A 19172-nucleotide genomic window follows, 5' to 3' on the forward strand; every position below is an offset into this window, starting at 1 on the left:
CTCCGGCACCGCCTTGGGCGGCCCCTCCCGCACGGCGCAGCCAGCTTGTGCACACAGGGCCCCGTGCCCTGCGTGAGGGGGGGAGTGCCCCTTTGTGCCACGACCACCCTCGGGATCTTGCATTTAGTCCCAAGCACTGCAGGATGAGACCCCCCGGCTGCCCCACCAGCAGGGGGCAGGTTCCCGGGGGGGGGGGGGGGAACCAAGGCAACAGACGCCACATCCCTGCGCCTCCTTGCCGCACCTGCTTGAAGCACAGGAGAGAGACGGGGATTTGGCGGCTGCATGCCCGTCAGCGCCTGGCGCACAGGGCCCAGCTATTAGCAGGAGCTGCTCGCCTCCCCTGGGAGTGGGCTACAAGCACCGAGCAGCTGCTTGATGTCCTAATGGGATCCAGGCCTTGAACTTCTCCTGCTCACACCCACTTTGCAGCACACACTGTGTGGACAGACAGACAGCCGGACTTCAGCAGCCAGCCAGCCCGCCGCTCTGTTCCTTCTCACTCACCACAGCCGCAGAGGTGTCCACAGCCAGGGAGGCCCAGCTGAGGATGAGCGTCACCAGCCCACAGCACAACATCCTACATGAGAAAGGGAGACAACTAAGTTACGGGGACCCGAGATCTCCCACTGCCCAGGCCAGGGGACCCTGCGAGGGCAGGGGCTGTGGTGTCGACTGGATAGAACATGGTCTGGGACTCTGCCACTGACTCACCAATGAGCTTGGGAGATTCCCCACTGCACCAAGCCGCACAGGAGCCTTGCATGCTTACGTGAGCAACTAAGGAGCGGTGGCGGGGGAGAGGGGGGGAGGGAGCGCTGACCCCTGGGCAGAGTGGGGCTCTCGGTGCTGCAGCACTGTCCATCCCGCAGGTGCGTCAGGGCCCCTGGGCCAACCCAAGGGAGGCAGGTGCAGGGCCAGTTCCAGGCCTGGGGAAGGGAAGGTCCCCCTCTCCCCTCCCAAAGATAGCAGCATCCTCGGTGCAGCGCAGGAGAGTAGGGCTGCACGGGCAGTGCCCACCCCCCGCCAGACAGTGGGGCAGAGATGGGTACTCACATGGTGAGGAGGCACCTGGAACGCTTGGCCAGCCCCAAGCAGGCGATGAGGCAGATGATCAAGTCCAGGATGAAGAGCAGGAGGTAGGAGAGCCACCTGGGCCCAGGGGAGGAAGGGAAAAGGCTGTCAGAGTCCTGCAGCCAGCCACGCCCCTGGAGGGCCGTCTACCCCAGAGCCAGCCGCACTCCCCTGGAGAGGCCGGCACACGAGCTGCAGCCACAGATGGGAGCCTGCAGCATTGTATCTCCGCAGGGAAGCCAGGAGATGGGGTGAGATGGACTCTGGCCTGACCCAGTCTGGCCGTTCATACGCTCAGGTTGGGGATGGCGGGTGCCCCGTGGTCTCTGGCTGCCCAGCTGGATCTCAGCCTCTCCCCTCGATGGCAGCAGACGTGCACCCGCGGCCCTGACCCGGCCGCTCTTCTGTTGTGCCTGTGGCACCCTTCACGCCTCTGCCATCGTGGCTGCTTTCCGAGCGAGGGCTTCCCCAGGGCCCTCCAATGCACAACGCCCGCCCTGCGCAGAGGCGGATGGGACGGCGCTGGCTCGGGCAGGACGGGTGTACGGGCTGCCCACATGGGTGGGGATAGAGGCGCATTTGGTCCCATCAAGTCCAGCACCCCAGAAGCAGGCCAGGTCAGCCCTACGTTCGACCCCCAGGGGATGGGGTTTCCTCTGCTCTCCCTTGGGCGGGGCAGACTAGCTCAGAGCGGAGGCACCTCCCCCTCGAGGTTCAGCCTAAACTCTCTGTTCCCTGGGTCAGACGCTACATCGCTGAATACGACCCAAGTGCACTGGGCAGGGACGGGGCTGAGCTCCATGGGGCGTGGTGCACACACGCCAATTACAGCCCCTGGGCGTAGCCAGTTCCCGACACAAGGCAACGCCTCCTCTGAGCCCCCCCAAAGTGGGGCTGGCAGATACGGTTGCAGCAGCCCTCGTGGGGCAGACGCGGTGCTGCAGGCTGGGTCTGTGGGGAGTTAGCGGGAGGGCTGGCGTGTGGGGAGCACGCTGTGTCTCTGGCTCGCTCTCCCCCGAGGCGCCGGAGCCCAACGGGCGCTCTGGTTTCATTCTGGCTCGTTAACCCTGCAGGGGAGGGAAAAATCAGCTCGTTTCCGCTCATTAGAATCACTGCCACAGCCAAAGGAGTCAATTAAATTCCTCGACTCCAGCGCCACGGGGCGCACGCTGCAGAGAGCTGCACTCACGGCTCTGGGATCTGCTCCATTTCACAGCTGGGATGGCTCGGGAGCTCCTGCCCCTCCCCCCCAATACTCCCCCCCCCAGTCTCCTTCCCCAATGTGTTCGCAACAGGACGGTGAAATCCAGTCGGCAGAGCTCCCAATTCAGCAGCGTCATCACTGCAGCAACCAGCCAGGGCATTGGACAGGAATTTACCCTGGCACGGCCCTGGGCTCCTCTCCTACCCAGCCCCACAGTGCCTGGCCTGGCCCAGGCAGTGCAGTGCAGACCCCGATCCCCCCCCGCTCACCTGTAATACTCCACGTAGCCCACCTGGCCGGCCACAGCAGTCAGGTCAACGCTCACGTGCTGCCAGACCGGCAGCCCTGAGAGCTGCCGGACGATGTTGCCAGCCATTTGCTGCAGGAACTTCAGGGTCTGCACGTAGTCGCCCCGCATGGCAAAGATCTCGTTCAGCCGAGCCAGGTGCTGCTCCAGCCCCACCTTCATCTGCACCGTGGTGCCTGAGACCTGCCCCAGGGAGAGGAGCAGGAACAGTGAGCCTGCCACGGAAACAGCCCGTATGCGCAGGGAGTGGGGGCAGGGCTGCCAACAGCACCAGCCTGGCAGCACTAGGGGCTGCCCCATGCTAGCGAGCGACTCAGCCAGGTCTCTATAAAGGGCAGGGGGACCCTTGTTTCCAGCCAATGGCACTTCAGGGGCCCCTGCTGGGGCTATTTGTAGGGTCCCCTTCACCCCCCAAAGCGGGAGCATTTGCAGGTTTAAATCCAGCCCCTGCACTAGCTCTGTAAAGGCCTCCCCAAGCAGCAGCCGATGGATCAGTGCGGCCCGGGGGCAGGGGGGGGCCAGCAGGGCTGGAGCTCTGCGCTCCCCAGTGCTAGGTGAGTGCTCATGCAGCTCCGTGCACCCTGGGAACAAAGGGGCTCCTCATACAAACATTTCCCCCACGCTGACCAACCCAACCCAGGGCAGGTCGAGTCGCCCCAGTGGCAAAACTGCCGTGCCCAGGTCACCATGACGGAGGGAGATTTTACAGACAGCTTGGCGTGGGCAGGAGAAGAAAGGCCTGGCTGGTCGCGTCATGGGGCTCCCCCAAGCCAGGGCAGATGCCACACCAGCTCCTGGGGGCGGAGCAGCTGTGCCTTGGGGGATTCACCCTGTAGGGAGCAGCCCCCTCTGCAGGGAAACCTCCCAGCTGGAGATCTAGTGACATGGTGCCACGGTGGAGCGGTTCTGCAGCTGGGGCCTGACCTAGCTACGTCACTCAGCTGACTGCACCGCTGCTTCCGGCTCTGAAAGAAGCAGGCCGCCCCAGCGGGGCTGGCTCCCATCTCCACGAGGCCTGCACAAAGGCGCCGTTCTGTGCTCCCCGGAGGCCAGGCCCAGCACAAGGAGGCAGGACCAAAGGCTGTGACACTTTGCAGCTGTGCCAGGCGCTCCGGGACCCGGTGCTCCCCCAAACAGAGGGAGACAAGACGGGATGGCATCACTGCCCAGGGCACTGCCAAGTGCTTGTGTTCATGCACCCACGGCATCTCCAGGGCTGTTGTGCCCAGTTAACAGAAGCAGCCCCTGATTTTGGGTGCCTCTGCCCAACCTGCAATGCCCTGGGCCTGGTTTCCAGAGCTCCTGCTGATTCCAGCCCCGGCTCCCCGAGTTGGACCCTCGGCAAACCCAACCCGCTCAGGGGCTGAGAACACTTGGGAGCTTTGGCTTAGGCCACTCGTGCAGGTCACATGGTGTGTCGGGGAAGATGCGAGGCACAGAACCCAGGAGTCCTGCATCCCTGTCTCGGCTCACCCCACAAAGGGGAGACAGACACCAGAGGGGGCACTAATGCCTGGTCATTTCTTGCTTTATCTGGCTGGTGCCCTGCAATCAGCCCCGCGCTGCCGCTGCCCAAGGCAGTCCAGGTGCCCCAGCTAAGGGGGCCCAGGCCTGCTAAGCACAGAAACAGCAACCTCCACCTCGGGCACCGAGCTCGGCCCTCCTGGGCCCAAGGCCAGTCCCGACAGCCTGCAGGGAAGGTAAGTACCATACTGCTCTGCAGCAGCCGGGGCAGGGCATGGCACCTGGCAGGCAGGCTGCCCTCCCCTCTCCCAGTTCCATGGCCAATGGTCCAGAGCCTGCCAACAAGAATCTCCACAGGTGCAATCCAACAGGGGCTGGCACAGAGGGGCACTGTGCCCTTTGCCCCACTGCTGGGGATAAGGATGGCAGAATATGCACGGGGGAGGCAGGCACGAGAGACCCTAGGGGATTCCCAGCCATGTTCCCGAGAGCCCCGTGGCCCCCAGGTACATTACCGTGGGAACGAGATTGTGCCAACATGCTGACTTGGCCGTCAGTGGCGCTGCAGCTGAGCCAAACTGTTTGGCCAACGCCTCGCAGCCCTAGCCAGCAGCTCCTGTTACTCCAGTCCTGGCCCTGCTCCTTCACCCTGCCTCCTGCTGGTCTCTCCTGTCTTCTTCACCCCCCAGCTCTACTGACGCCCCACGATCCCCACTGCTGTGCTCCTCATGAGTGGTGACTCTGCCGGGCAGATGTGCAGACCCTTCCCGGCCTCTCTGGGCATCAGGACAGACCATTACAGATACGGCCGTCGCGCCAGGAGCTGCACAAACAGATCCCAAGAGACGGAGCGAAAGCTGTCTGGGGCGGGGACTGAGTACGAGACAAGAGACAACAGGTGGATCCAGACACATCAGCGGGGAGCACAGGAAGCCAGTGCTGGCCGGCGTGATGCATAGTGCGCCCAGCTCACCAGCTGTGGATCCATTGCCCAGTTTTCCCGCTGGCCTCAGAGTGGGGGGACCTTCCGAGGGGGGCGGGGAAGAAGGATGAAGAGGGAGTTTTGTGGATGGTCCCAGGGAGCTCCTCCGAAGCACCAGGGGCCGCGTGGGAGAAAGCACAAAGGGGCACTGGAGGTTGGGCTCAGGGGCCGATAGCGACTGAGAGGGAGGGCGGAGATAGGCAGGGAAGGGCTTTGAACGTGGAGACAAGTAGTTCCATGTGATGTGCCGGAGAAGAGGAGGCCGGCGGAGGGATGCACAGAGACGGGTGCCCCGGACCAAGCGCCAGGCTAGGAAAAAGGATCGTGGCAGCAGCATTCGGAACTGAGCCGAGATACCATTTGCCAAGGGCAGAGAGGACGGTGCAGTGATTGAGATGCAAGCTGGCGAGCGCCTGAGTGAGAGGTTTCGCTGTGTGGATGGAGAGGAAAGGCAAGGCCGCAGCTCAGGGACATCAGGCAGGGAGAACTGGCGAGATTTAGACACAGGCTGGATGGGAGCCGCTGGCGAGAGATCTAAGGTGAAGAGGACACCCAGGTGCGGGCCTGAGTGACAGGCAGGATCAATCGACACAGGAGGTAGTGGGGAGAAGATGATGAAGAGCCATGCTGAGCTCAAGTGGGTGGCCAAACACCCCTGGGGAGCGGTCAGAGAGACAGGGCTAGATCTTCGTTTGGCCAGGAGACAGGCTGGAGCAGAGGCAGATCCGTGCGTCATCAGCACAGAGATGGCAGCTGAACCGGGGTTTGCAGATGAGATCACCCAGGTGCAGAGGGAGGAGAGACGGGGATGCAAGACAGGCCCCAAGGAACCCCCCAGGGCGCCGGACAGGGGATGACGAGGATTCTCTGAGTTACCCACTCTGCCACGCCTGGCGCTAGTGGCTCTCCAGAAGGCAGCACCGAGGCTGGACGTGTCCAACGCCGGGCAGCGCAGCCTTGGCCTAGTCCGTCTCGCTGGGATAAACCCCTGGTTTTTCAGAGGTTTAATTCCCAGCCAGCTTAGCAGATGCAGGAGGGAGCTGCCAGCGCAGCCCCCGCAGCGGAGATGCCAGCTGATCTCCGTAATCTCTGGAGGAACACAGCTGTCTCTTTAAGATAAGGCCCGTCCAAGAGACCCACTGGTTATATCACCCAAGCAGCTTACAAGAGGAGTGAGGATGGAAAAACAGCCCTTTCCCAGGAAGGCCAACAGCTTCTGGCCCAATTTCCTTGGCCTATTGTATCCCGGGAGGCCAGCACTTCAGCAGGCAAGGTGAATGCAGCAAGGCCAGGCCAAGCACAGGCAGGAGAAAGCCAGCGCGTCAGCTTGTAAAGTAATGCAGTGGCGAGAACAAGGAGCGGGCACAGTTCACTAGTTTGAGTTGGAGGGAAGGGGGAGCTGGAAGCCAGGACTCCTGGGTTCTGTTTTTGGCTCAGTTGCATGGCCCAGCTCAAATCACTTTCCTGCTCTGTGCCTTGGTTAAGGATACCCACCAGCTCTGTGACAGACCGAGGGCCGGGGACCGAGAGCCGGCGATGGTTTCTTCTACATTAGAGACTCATGCCTGGCGTCCTGCCAAAGCTCCACGTATCTGCCACCCACCCTCCCGGAACTCGGAAGAAGCATCTCGCCCCACAAGGGGCAGTCCTGGGCTCTCCCGAGGCCACAACGACTCACCCACCAGCTCCAGCGCTTGCCAGGGAGAACGGCCAATGGCAGATGCTTCGGATGTGGGCGGAATACCCCACAATGCACCTGTGCAGCTGACCCCCAGCAGGCCCTTACCAGTGTGTCAATCCCGGAGAGGGTGTGGTTGGCGTTGTCGATGGCATAGATCAGCTGGTACACCCCATCGTTGGTCTCGCTGTTCCCATAGAAGCCGATGCCGACTGCAGCACTACGGAGGAGAGAAAACACAGATTAGAGGAGGGGGAAACGGCACAGCTGGCTCCAGGTGCCAGGGGCACATTACCCACTGCTGGCCTGGCACTGCTGTAGCCCCGGGCCACTGGCTCTGGCCAGACGAAGGCAAATGAAAGGCAGCCCTCTGAGCACTGAGTTTAGTGCGTGCACGAGATGTGGCTCACCCCAGCTGGACAGGCCTCCTGGGGGGAGCAGCCGCCAGTCCTGGGCCTCCGACACGGGCAGCTAACGCCAGCTGTGACAGCAACACCAGCCCCCTAGGAACTGGAACAAAGCTCCCGAACTCCTCTCACCCCAGGGCCTTGCACAGTCCTGGACATGGTAATCCCCCAACCGCTCGCCAGGGCAGTGGTGTCTCTGAGGGTGCCATGGGGCTGTATCCGGCCAACGCCCTCCTCCAGTACAGGGAGTCACCAGGAGGAAGGTGGTTCAGGGCTCGTTAAGGGGACGCGGGGAGGCTAGGTACAGGGATGCTCCTCCCAAGCAGCTCTACCATCACTTCTCCCTGCCCACCCATGGCAACGCGGCGGGGGGATGGTGGTTCAGAGGCATCAGGACTGAATCGCCATCGGCCCTAGAAGCTGCTGAGATGGGGGAGGGAAGGTTCGCCCTGTCTCTGCTCAGGCCGTACCTGCTCTGCAAAGGGAGGGTGCTGCCCGTACACGCTGCTGGAGCACCCCCCGCTGCAGACCTGGGCAGGCCCTGGCTGAGATCCCCTCCCCCCCGAGCTCCCCTTTGCCCCACAGCTGGGACTCCGGGGTGTGTGTGTGTGTGTGTGTGTGTGTCATTTACAAGAATGGAAAAGTGAGGGAGAGCTGGAGGGGGTCCAGGCTTGAAACAAACTCAATCCTCGATACAAAGCCATCAATAGCTTTTAGTGCAGCCTGGAGCTGCCTGGCGCCTGCAGCCCAGCCAGGGATCTCGTCCCCTTCCCCTGCCTCTCTCACGCCCTTCCACAGCCACCAGGACATCTCTTGCTCAGCTGTACAAAGTGAGAGGGCCCCACTCAGGCCACAGGCCGGGCAGAAGCAGGGTATGAGACACCGGGCACCTGCAGAACTGCCAGCGCGGCCCTGCACACCCCGGCCCAGTAGTTCGGGCACTAGCCTAGAACCTGGGAGACCTGGGTTCAATTCCCTGCTGTGTGACTTTGGGTGACTCACTCGGTCTCCGTGCCTCAGTTTCCTGTTTGTACCAGCCCAGCCCAGCTGCACTGGGGTGTTGTGAGGATAAATTCATTGGAGGTGCTCAGACATTGCAGTGACAGCAGCCACAGAAATACCCAAGACCGGGCTCAGCACGAGCATCCAGGTGCTTAAAGGCAGAAGCGCCAACAGCCCCGATTTGGGTCCCAGGGAAGGCAGAGGTGCCCTGCTGGGGCACGAGGCTGGCTGTGGGGAGAGGAGATTCTCTGCTCGTGCTGGAGCTTAGCGAAGCTCACAGCCAGACACACAGGCTGGATCTGAAGCCAGCCCCAGCGAATGCCGCGAGATTTAGGCCGCAAAGCCTGGCAAAGCAGATTAAGAGAATCTGTCAGAAAAGAAACACTGCCTCCGATTAAACCTGCTCCTTGGTTAGTCCCCAGGAGGGAACAAGGAGTGAAAGCTGGGTCTCCTGCTCGCCTCTCCTTGGCCCTGCGAGCCAGCTGGCCTCAGGGACCCAGTGCAGAGCCCAGGAGCCATGCCACAGGCCCTAGCTTGTCAGCGCTGCTGCATGCCCCACAGGTACCCCCAGCAGCGTCCCCTCCACATCCAGCCAGGTCCCTGCTTCCTGACGGAGAGCAGGGGCATTTGGTGTTTGCTCCAGCTGGGATATCTGGGGGGCTAAGTGTCAACTGCTGAGCCGAGCCGGGATGACAAAGGGTTCTACGGGCTTTGCTCGTGCCCCAGGTGCTCAACTGGATCATTGGCACACTTCTCCTTGCCCCTAAAAGATCCATCATGCCTCCCCCAGGGTCCTGCGAGGGCAGGCAGGGATGTCACATAGCACCGGGCAGCCAGAGAGCTGGGTTCTAGCCCCAGGTCCGCCGCCTTGCCCGCCCCAGAGAGGTGAAGGGAGTTTCTGCTGGGACGTTGCAGGGTTCTGAGGGCCTCCCAGAGGGAGTGCAGGGCGGTATTGTGGCATACGGACCTGTCTTGCAGGGGCATGGCCTGCCACATGGGGTGAACCCCGCAGCCAGGTGAAGTCCTGATGCAGCTCCCAGCCGGGGAGCACGCGCACCAAGGACGGGGCCCCCGATAACACCACGCCTGGCAGCTCCTGCGCCCTCTGTGCGTAGGGTTGGCTCCAGCTCGGCTGCTGGGACTGAGAGCCCGGGGGTCCCTGGAAGGGAGGAGCAGTGCATGCTTGGCACGGCTCCCGAAGAGCAGGCGCTCGCTGCTCCCCCACTTCCGGGTGCAGCAGTCAACGAACATGATGGACAGCAGCCAGCTCTCCCCATTAGCCTGTTAATGGCTGCACTCTGCTCCAAAGAGGTTCCACTTAGACATCGATGTGGATTTGGGCGCCTCTGAAGGGCTATAAAGCCCCAGCTCGGTCTCCTCCCCAAGCCACAGCACTTCACGGGACCCCCCAGCCCAGAGCAGCGCCAGCCGCCCCGGCACTTCTAACGCACAAGGAGGGAGCAGCTCACAACCGCCACCTACGAGACTCTCCGGGCACCGCAGGGTGCCAGGCACCCTAGCAAAGGGAGTGCTCCGACAGCACCACCCTTCTCCCCGTGTTCCCAGCCTTTCGTTCCCCCGGGGCGACAGAGGGTTAACGCGCCCCTGGGAGCTGGGTTCAAATCCTGCCTTCGCTCACTAGTGAAATGAGTCCGAGTCCTGCCCTTGTCCTTAGCGGGCACCTGGCATCGCGGCTTTGGCGCAGCTGGTATTCTGTGCTCGGCAGAGGTCCAGCGCTGCCATGGTAGGGGACTGGGGCCCAGTGGCACAGCTGCGGGGGAGCCCGACAGCAGAACGGCAGGGGACTGGGCACACGGGCTCAGCAGCTGTGGAGGAGCCAAATTACAACGCCAGAGCCCAGACGCGCGCTCACGTCCCGTGCACAGCTGCTACGTGTGGCACTTGTGAGCCTCTTGGAAAGCCCCAGGGGAGCGAGGCTGTTGGGCAGCATTTGCTTGTCACGGGAGAAGAGGAAACACGGATTCCTCTCCAAGCAGCTGGCGATCAGAGCCCCGTCCCTGGAAGTCACATGGAGCGGTGGTGGAATGGGCCCGGGGAGTGGGGGGAGCCGGCAGTCACGGGAAGGGCACGCTGAACTAATCAGCGGCATTTGCTTCCTCTTTAGAGCGTGTCTATTGCCATACACTGAAACCTCTGTCTGGTCTAAAGCGAGGGAAGAACAATCTCTTTATTCCTTTCCCATGGGGAGCGGATCACGCCGAAGCAATCAAGAGCCCCCACTGCCTGGGGCAGGAGCCCTGCCTGGATGGGCTGAGAAGGGGATTCCTGGCAATGCAAAGTAGAGAACAACAGAGCAGCCCATAACCCCAGGACACAACCTGCGTGGCAGGCTGAGGACAGGCCGATGAACGGTCAGGATTTTGTATCGGACAGTCTGGGCTGCTGGCAAATTTTGTTAAATGCTTCTGAAACCGGGAGAGCGCTTAAAAACGCCTCTGATGAGGACATGCAACTACCAGGCAGCAGGAGACGGACATCAGCTGCCCGCCCACCGCAACGGGGCCAAGCACCAGATTCAAGCAGAAGTGCCCGGCAGGCTTATCACTGCAGAGCTGAGCCTGCGCCACACAGGCCGGGCAGTGGCTGGGGGAGCTCCTGGGCCTCACCCTGCCCCAGAGAGGTTTAGACACAGACATGGGACCCAGAACCAGATGAGCCACTAACTCCCTTAGAGTCCCCCAGTCACCCACTGCTGCCCTGGCCTCAGAGTACGGTTTCCATTAGTCAGGCCACTCCTGGCCCCTCAGGCCTGCAGCGCCAAGGAGAGGCCGAGAGCGCCAGGCCATGCCAGTCAGAGGGATGCTCTCTGCCAGCATCCCAGAGTGGCACTGCCCCCAGCAGGACAGCAGAGCCTCTCCAAGCCACCTGGGACCCCTCCGGGGCCCACTCCCTGCCCCCACCCCCCGCCAATTGACCCAGCCTCCATCTGTAATTAACCGTGAGCCTCATGTGACCAAAGGCTGCCAGCTGTGTCCGGCTGCAGGCTGCCATCTGCTCCAGGACTAGGATTAGTGACCCCAACTCACCACTACCCCACTGCTACCCCTCCCCTCCCCCGGGATTAGCCGGCACTTCCAGGAGGCCAAATGCACATGGGGCCCAGAGCCACCAGTTACAGCAGGGAGGGGAGAGGCTGCCAGGGCAAAGATGCAGCCTCGGGCTCCAGCCCCGGGCAGAGGAGCCTATGCCCAGAGAGGAGCAATCAGTATTTAAGCCTCTGAGAGCTGGATCTAATCAAAGCGATTCACGTGCACAGCTGGCCCACAAATCCAGCGACTGGCGCGAGATGAAGCCTGGGTCAGGAGGCAGCTCAGCGGGGAGAAGAGGAGGATCCTGAGCACGCAACAGGGACAACAGGGAAGCAAAAGCCGCCTGCCTCTTCCTCCACCCGCAGCGACTCAGGCTTGAGACTAGCGGCCCTGAGAACCTCTCTGAAGGCAGCTGGGCTGGGGAGATGGAAGCAGAGCCCCCGCCCCTGGCTCTCACAGGCATGCTCCTTCCCCTCTCTGGGCAGTCGCCTCCCCAGCTGCAAGACCGCCCGTGTTCCATCCGTCACCCTGGCATCCGGGCGCGCAGGGGGTTGCGAATATCAACTGCTCGCAAAGCGCTCAGGGACGAGCATCTTTTTCACCAGGTGACCCACTGGAAGCTCCTTCCCACCAAGTGATTCTCAGAATGGCCAGGAACCTCTGCCCGGCAGCTGTCCGCTTCGTCTGGTCCCCTGCCCTTCAGCCATAATCCCCCGGGAAGTGGTGTTTGCCTCCACTCAACAGATGGGGACCCAGAAATGGGGGACTACCCAAGGGCACACAGCAAGTCAGTAGCAGAGTCCGGAATAGAACCCAGGAGTTCTAGCCTGACCACTGGGCCATGCTTCCTGTGGCCAGCGGCTGCGAGGTCTCCCCCAGCCCTGCCAGCTGGGCTGCGAAGGCAGCAGCCACACGGGCCCTAGGCCCACCCTGCGGGACACTCACCAGCAGACGAGGCCAGCCACGACAGCCGTCCAGGTGACGCAGCAGGAGTTGGGCCGCTTGGTCTCCGACTCCTCGCCTCGTTTGCAGCCGCACAGGCAGATCAGGTAGATGGTGAGGAAGAGCAGGTTGAGGCCGAGGCAGACGGCAGCCACCAGGCCCAGGAACAGCAGGGACTAGGCAAGGGAGAGACACCAGAGTCAGTGCATGCTCCATAAAGGCTGCACAGCACCATGGCTCGGGGCGCGAGGGCAAAGCTAAGGCGCCCAAGGCCCTTGGTTTGCAGGCTCCCTAGAAAGGGCCGATGTGGCAGGGGGCTGCTCACCCACCATCCGCTGGGCTCCAGCGCCGACCAGCTCAAATGCAGCACTGGGAAAATCCGCAGCCCCCTCCCACTGCTGCAAAAAGCAGCATTTGATGAAACATGTCCCTGGCCCCACAGCTCCAAAGCACAAAGCATCTCCCAGCCCACAGCGAGCCACTTCTGGTCCAGGCGTGCCCAGCCCGGAGAAGGTGCCTGTCACACACAGCCCAGACAAGCGCCCCGTCAGATCCTAACACGGCAGCAAGGCGGTCGGAGCAGGGACGTCTCTGGCCAGAGCTGCCCCAGCCTAAGAGGCTGTAGAGAAGGTGCTGTAGAAAGGTGCTCTTGATCCAGCCCCTTTAGTGAGACCTCCCCCAGCCGGTGGGCATCTCTAGACTGCGCGATCCTGGCTGATGAGGGGAGCTTGCCCTCCCCAAGGGGGTACTCCGGCTGAGAGACGGGAGCAGGTGTGTGCATGACACAAGCGCTGGAGACCAAAGCCCTCTCCATCCATGGAGCAAAGCCAGCCCAGGCAGCCACCATGCAAGCTGCCGGCAGACCATTCACCCTGCTAGCGCGCCTCGCCCTGCCCGGGAGGAACAGCCTCGGGTCCAGGGAGCGACATCAGGTTCAATCCATGGCCCATCAGAGCCGATGTGACAGGGAACCCGCGAGGGGAGCTGCGCCGAGCACGGCAGACAGATGGGAGCAGCTCTCAGTCCCTGCCAACTGGGCCAGACCCAGCCGAGTAGCCTAGACGTGAAAGGCCTCTAATCCCACTGCACTGAGCCAGCCGGGGCCTCCGCCTCAGCTGTATTTAAAGCATTTGCTAACGGTCAGCAAATATGCCTGTCCCTTAGCTGTTGCTGGATGGGATGTGCTGGGCGTCGGGCTGTTTGCCTCGGGGAATTCACTTGGTGCACAGTTCACAAGCATCCTGCTGCTGCCCTCTCACCCCAACCAGGGTTACAGCTGTGGATCCTCAGGGAGATTTCTGTGGGTGCACTCCTCCCCGAGACACCAACACGCAGACACCTGTCTCACACAGCCCTGCCAACTGGCACCCATCACCCCCCCCCACCCCGCTCTTCACATTTACCCTCCACCAGCATTCAAATGGTAACAGCATCATAGGACTGGAAGGGACCTCGAGAGGTCATCTCGTCCAGTCCCCTGCACTCATGGCAGGACTAAGGATTATCTAGACCATCCCTGACAGGTGTTTGTCCAACCTGCTCCTAAAAATCACCAATGATGGAGATTCCACAACCTCCCTATGCAATTTATTCCAGCACTTAACCACCCCGACAGTCAAAAAGTTTGTCCTAATGTCCAACCTAAACCTCCCTTGCTGCAATTTAAGCCCATTGCTTCTTGTCCTATCCTCAGAGGTTAAGAAGAACAATTCTTCTCCCTCCTCCTTGTAACCACCTTTTATGTACTTGAGAACTGTTATGTCCCTCACAGTCTTCTCTTTGCCAGGCTAAGCAAACCCATTTTTTTCAATTTTTCCTCACAGCTCATGTTTTCTAGACCTTTCATCATTTTTGTTGCTCTTCTCTGGACCTTCTCCAATTTGTCCACAACCTTCCTGAAATGTGGAACCCAGAACAGGACCCAACACTCCCGTTGAGGCCTAATCAGCGCAGAGTAGAATGGAAAAATAACTTCTCGGTCTTACAACATTCCTGCTAATACAGCCCGGAATGATGTTCGCTTTTTTGGCAACAGTGTTACACTGTTGACTCATATTTAGCTTGTGATCCACTCTGATCCCCAGATCCCTTTCCACAGTATTCCTTCCCAGGCAGTCATTTCCCAGTTTGTATGTGTGCAACTGATTGTTCCTTCCTAAGTGGAGCGCTTTTTGTCCTAATTGAATTTCATCCTATTTACTTCAGACCATTTCTCCAGTTTGTCCAGATCATTTTGAATTTTAATCCTCTCCTCCAGAGCACTTGCAACCCCTCCCAGCTTGGTATCATCCGCAAACTTTATAAGTGTACTCTCTATGCCATTATCTAAATCACTGATGAAGATATTGAACAGAACCAGACCCAGAACTGATCCCTGCGGGATCCCACTCATTATGCCCTTCAGCCTGACTGTGAACCACTGATGATTACTCTCAGGGAACAGTTTTCCAACCAGTTATGCACCCGCCTTACAGTAGCTCCATCTAAGCTGTATTTCTCTAGTTTAAGAGAAGATCATGCAAGCCAGTATCCAAAGCCATACTAAAGTCAAGATATACCACCTCTACGCTACCCCCCCATTCACAAAGCTTGTTCCTCTGTCAAAGAAAGCCATCAGGTTGATTTGACATGGATTTGTTCTTGATAAATCCATGCTGTTACTTATCACCTTATTATCTTCTCAGTGTTTGCAAACTGATTGCTTGATTATTTACTCCATTATCTTTCCAGGTACTGAAGTTAAGCTGACCTGTCTAATTCCCCGGGTTTTCTTTATTCCCCTTCTTATAGATTGGCACTATTTGTCTTCTTCCAGTCCTCTGGAATCTCTCCCGTCTTCTATGAGTTTGAGAAGATAATCGCTAATGGCTCAGATATCTCTTCAGTCAGCTCCTTAAGTATTCTAGGATGGATTTCATCAGGCCTTGCCGACTTGAAGACCTCTAACTTGTCTAAGTAATTTTTAGCTTGTCCTTTCCCATCCGCTTCTCCTGGTCTCCTCTCACAGCGTAGGGGTACAGTTACACTGCATATTCCTGAGGGCATTCTGCGCCAAAAAATTAAAAATTCTGCACATAATATTTTAAAATTCTGCACACCTTATTTGTCAAATAAATGTGGAGGCTCCAGCATGGCATTGGGGAGCACAGGCCACTGGCTGTGCAGAAGTGGAAGATCACTGTGCAGCTCCCCCATCCCCCTCCCAGGACACGGACTCAGTGGTGAGACTGCACCCAACCTTGGCACAGCATAAGGACCGGGTCTGCCCCAGAAACACCCCAGGGCCCTGCCCCTCCGTGCCAAGTGCACCAGATGTGGGCAGGCAGGCTCAGCCCGGCAGCATCTAAGTGTGGGGGAATCCAGGTTTGGGTTGAGAGGGTTCTGTGTGGGACAATCTGTGTGTGGGTGGCTCAGTGGGGGAGGATCTGGATGCAAAGGGGCCTGTTGGGGGGTTCTGGGTGCAACGGTAATGGGGCTCTGAAGGGGTTCCAGGTGAAGGTAGCTGAGGCTCAGCGGATGGGGGGTCTGGGTGTGGGAGGATAGAGCTCGACGGTGGGTCTGGGTGTGGGGGGGGCTCAGTGGGGGGTCTAGATGCTGGGGATCCAGGTGCAGGTGGCTCATCAGGGTGGTGCAGAGGGAGTGGGACTCATTGCGGGGGGTAAGGCTCGGTGGGAGGGACTGGATATCAGGATCTGGATGCACGGGGGTTGGGTGGATGGGGGAACAACTCCCTGTACAGGGATCCCTCCCCCTGCAGCTGAGGAGCGATGGGAGCAGGAAGCAGGGTGGGGAGAAATCTTGGGGTGGGTCTGATCCGGCCCCGGATGCTGTGCAGGGGAAGAGGAAGTCCAGTCCTCCTCAGCCTAGCCAGGACTAGCAGCTGAGCTGAGCACAGGGTAGGAGCCACCACCCAGGTCTTCTCCAGTCTCACTCCCTGCCCCACAGTGATCATAGAATCTCAGGGTTGGAAGGGACCTCAGGAGGTCATCCCCTGCTCAAAGCAGGACCAACCCCCTGCTCAAAGCAGGACCAATCCCCAACTAAATCATCCCAGCCAGGGCTTTGTCAAGCCTGACCTTAAAAATATCTAAGGAAGGAGATTCTACCACCTCCCTAGGGAACGCATTCCAGTGTTTCACCATCCTCCTAGTGAAAAAGTTTTTCCTAATATCCAACCTAAACCTCCCCCACTGCAACTTGAGACCATTACTCCTCGTTCTGTCATCTGCTACCACTGAGAACAGTCTAGAGCCATCCTCTTTGGAACCCCCTTTCAGACAGTTGAAAGCAGCTATCAAATCCCCCCTCATTCTTCTCTTCCGCAGACTAAACAATCCCAGCTCCCTCAGCCTCTCCTCATAAGTCATGTGTTCCAGTCCCCTCATCATTTTTGCTGCCCTCCGCTGGACTCTTTCCAATTTTTCCACATTTACCTCTCTGCTGACTGCCCTGGGCACCTGAAACATAGCGCTGGGGAGGGTCGCATCACTGCTCCTGGGGCTTCCCTTTGCTTCCACGTCAGAGAGTCATTTTTCTGCAGGGAAGCAAAGAAATCTGTGGGGGACATGAATTCTGCGCATGCGCAGCGGTGCAGAATTCCCCCAGGAGTAGCTGTGAAAAAAGGAGTGCTCTTGACTCAGGTTAGCGGCTCGAGTTCAAACCTGTGAGGCAGTTGGAAGTGGAGCCTTTGCGGTGTCTTCGCTGCTGTTTGAACCCAAGTTCAGAACCCCCCCGTCTGCACAGACATACCCTAAACGCTGAAGCTCCAGGCTACGCAAGCGCTGGCTGTCACCGGGCAGTGCCACCCCCACAATGAAGCTGTCTGGTTGTCCATGAAGCAGCTCTTTCCCTTGCTCAGTGGACGTGCCGAAGCCTTGCTCCCCGTGGCCCAGCTGAGCACTGCAGCCGAACTGCCTTCCCGGCAGGAATAGTTACCAGCCGTCCCGAGCACGGCACGCAAACAGCCGCCTTTCCCTCCAGTCCCCTGCTCTGCTTCCAGGTGCTCCCCATGGAGTCAAGAATAACGGCTCCCAAGCCGGGCCGGGGAGCTGGAAAGGTTCAGCCAGAGGCAGACACTGACGAGCCCAGGCACAGAGCCAGGAATGCGCCCCAACGTGCATACCCACACCTGGCGGTCAATTCACCCGTCCCCCCCGTTACGTGGGGGCGCCGCAGCCAGCATTAGATGCAGCAGAGAAGATGGGGAAGGGCCCCCCCCCACATGCATCTCCGCCTGAGAGCGAGGAAGACTGTACCAAGCACGGCACCGTATCTCACCTCTCCTACCCCCCCTGAGTAGGAACGAGCCCCCCCTGCAGCCAGAGCCCCCGCTCCCTACACACACCCTGCAGCCCGGGCCGCTGCGACGGGCTCGGCGCATCGCTCCATCTTCAGCCAGCACAGGATGTGCCTGGCAAGGCGTGTCCGTTTCGCACATGGAGCCTCTGGCTCCCCTGCTTTGCGACCGGCCAGTTCAGGGTGCCTGGTTCTGATCTAAGGCCTGCCACGTTGAAGGCACGAGCACCCCAGACCAGTCTCTACCCTCATCTCTCTCCATTAGGTATTGAGTGAGACGAGCCGATGACCCCACCAGTCGACACTGGGGAAGGCAGCGCCAGATGCATGAGGTCTCCCCGATCCCAGAGCAACGCCACCTGCATCTCCCGTCCCACGCTCTCCGGCTCCGCTGTTCCTGTTGCTTGTTCCTCGCCCCTCCCTGCTCCATCCCCATTAGCGGGTGCATTAATACCACAAGCAACAGCAGGGAACGAATGAATCCGATGAGAGCCGGAGTTCCCGCAAGTGAAAGCTGAGACGTGACCAGACAATACCATGAGCATAACTGCCCCCAGCCAGGGCATCCGCTGGCTTCCCGTCAAGCCGTGTCCATTTACCAAATCCTGAGGGCAGGTCACCATCACGGGACCTAACCAAGACCTATCCTGCTGACCACATGATCTACATGGAGGCCAGCAGGACACGTTACTGGACCACCCGGCAGGAGGTGTCCTTGCTGGGTCACACCCCCATCCAGATTTGCACGTACGGCAGAACTCCAATTTTACAACCTAATGGGGGAGTGAGAAGTTCATAAAAATCGACTGAGTCAGAAAACGGAATATCCCCGAGCTCCAGCCGGCGCACTGCGTCGCTGCCCTCCAACCACGGCCAGCGCACGGACCGCGAAGGGACGACGCCCTGTTCTCCATCAACGTCACGGTTACGTGATTTCCCACCCTGGTCCCTGTCAGGAAAAACGATTGGGAGAGACGGGCACCTGTGTGACGAAGTGACTCAGCAGGGAGGGGGGAGTGTTGACCTGGGAATGTGCCCTGGGGATGGGAGACCTGAGAGCCTGTCACCTGAGCCAGGAGGGGGAGGGGGAGGTAACACCTCTGCCCGGGAATGTGAACAGAGGCTGCAGCAGGGAACCTGCTGGGTGGGGTTAGTTGGCAGTTTGGGAGGCTGGGGAGAGGAACACAGGGAACCCCAGGGCTGGGGTCTAAGCTCCCTGCTCCCCCAGAAGGACGTGATCGAGGGGTCCTGGTTGTACCCACAAGCTCTGTTGTGGACTGTGTTCCTGTTGTCCAATAAACCTTCTGTTTTACTGGCTGGCTGAGAGTCTCAGTGGATCCCAGGAAGAGGGGTGCAGGGCCTGGACTCCCCCACACTCCGCGACAACTGGTGGCAGTGGTGGGATCTACTGCACCCCGTGAACGGCGCTTCCTGCAGTAAGTGACTGGGGAACAGTAAAACGAAGGGGAATTGACGGGGACCAGGCGTGCTGAAGATTCAGAGAGAGACGGTTTCGGGGGGCGGCTAACCCCTGGGAATGTGTGACCAGAGAGAAAGACTTTTGCAGTAACAGGGTCCCCCGGGGGATTGCAGCGAGCGGTCCCAGGGGCGGAGGAGTCTGCAGCTCGACCCTGGCAAAGAGGTGGTGACCTCAAGAAGGACTGGCACACTAAGGGCTTTTCCTGGAAACCGTGGGAAGCTGCCCGGCCTGCGAGTGGCCAGCAGGGAGATGTACGCTAAACGCCTTAAGAGTGACCTGGTGGAGCT

General features: G+C 59.9%; 1 protein-coding gene across 2 annotated transcripts in view; it reads right to left on the minus strand.

Moving 5' to 3' along the window:
- The window catches only part of TTYH2 (tweety family member 2), a 48603-nt gene that overhangs the window by 11125 nt on the left and 18306 nt on the right, over nt 1-19172 (minus strand). For both annotated transcript variants that reach the window (XM_048817722.2, XM_048817721.2), the window contains exons 2-6: nt 12114-12286; nt 6818-6929; nt 2548-2768; nt 1057-1152; nt 508-580 (exon numbers count right to left, since the gene is read on the minus strand). In XM_048817722.2, the coding sequence (XP_048673679.1) occupies nt 508-580; nt 1057-1152; nt 2548-2768; nt 6818-6929; nt 12114-12286 (675 nt within the window). The remainder of the gene's footprint in view (nt 1-507; nt 581-1056; nt 1153-2547; nt 2769-6817; nt 6930-12113; nt 12287-19172) is intronic.

Source organism: Caretta caretta, chromosome 14, assembly GCF_965140235.1.
Source record: "Caretta caretta isolate rCarCar2 chromosome 14, rCarCar1.hap1, whole genome shotgun sequence".
NCBI classification, from domain to species: Eukaryota; Metazoa; Chordata; order Testudines; family Cheloniidae; genus Caretta; species Caretta caretta.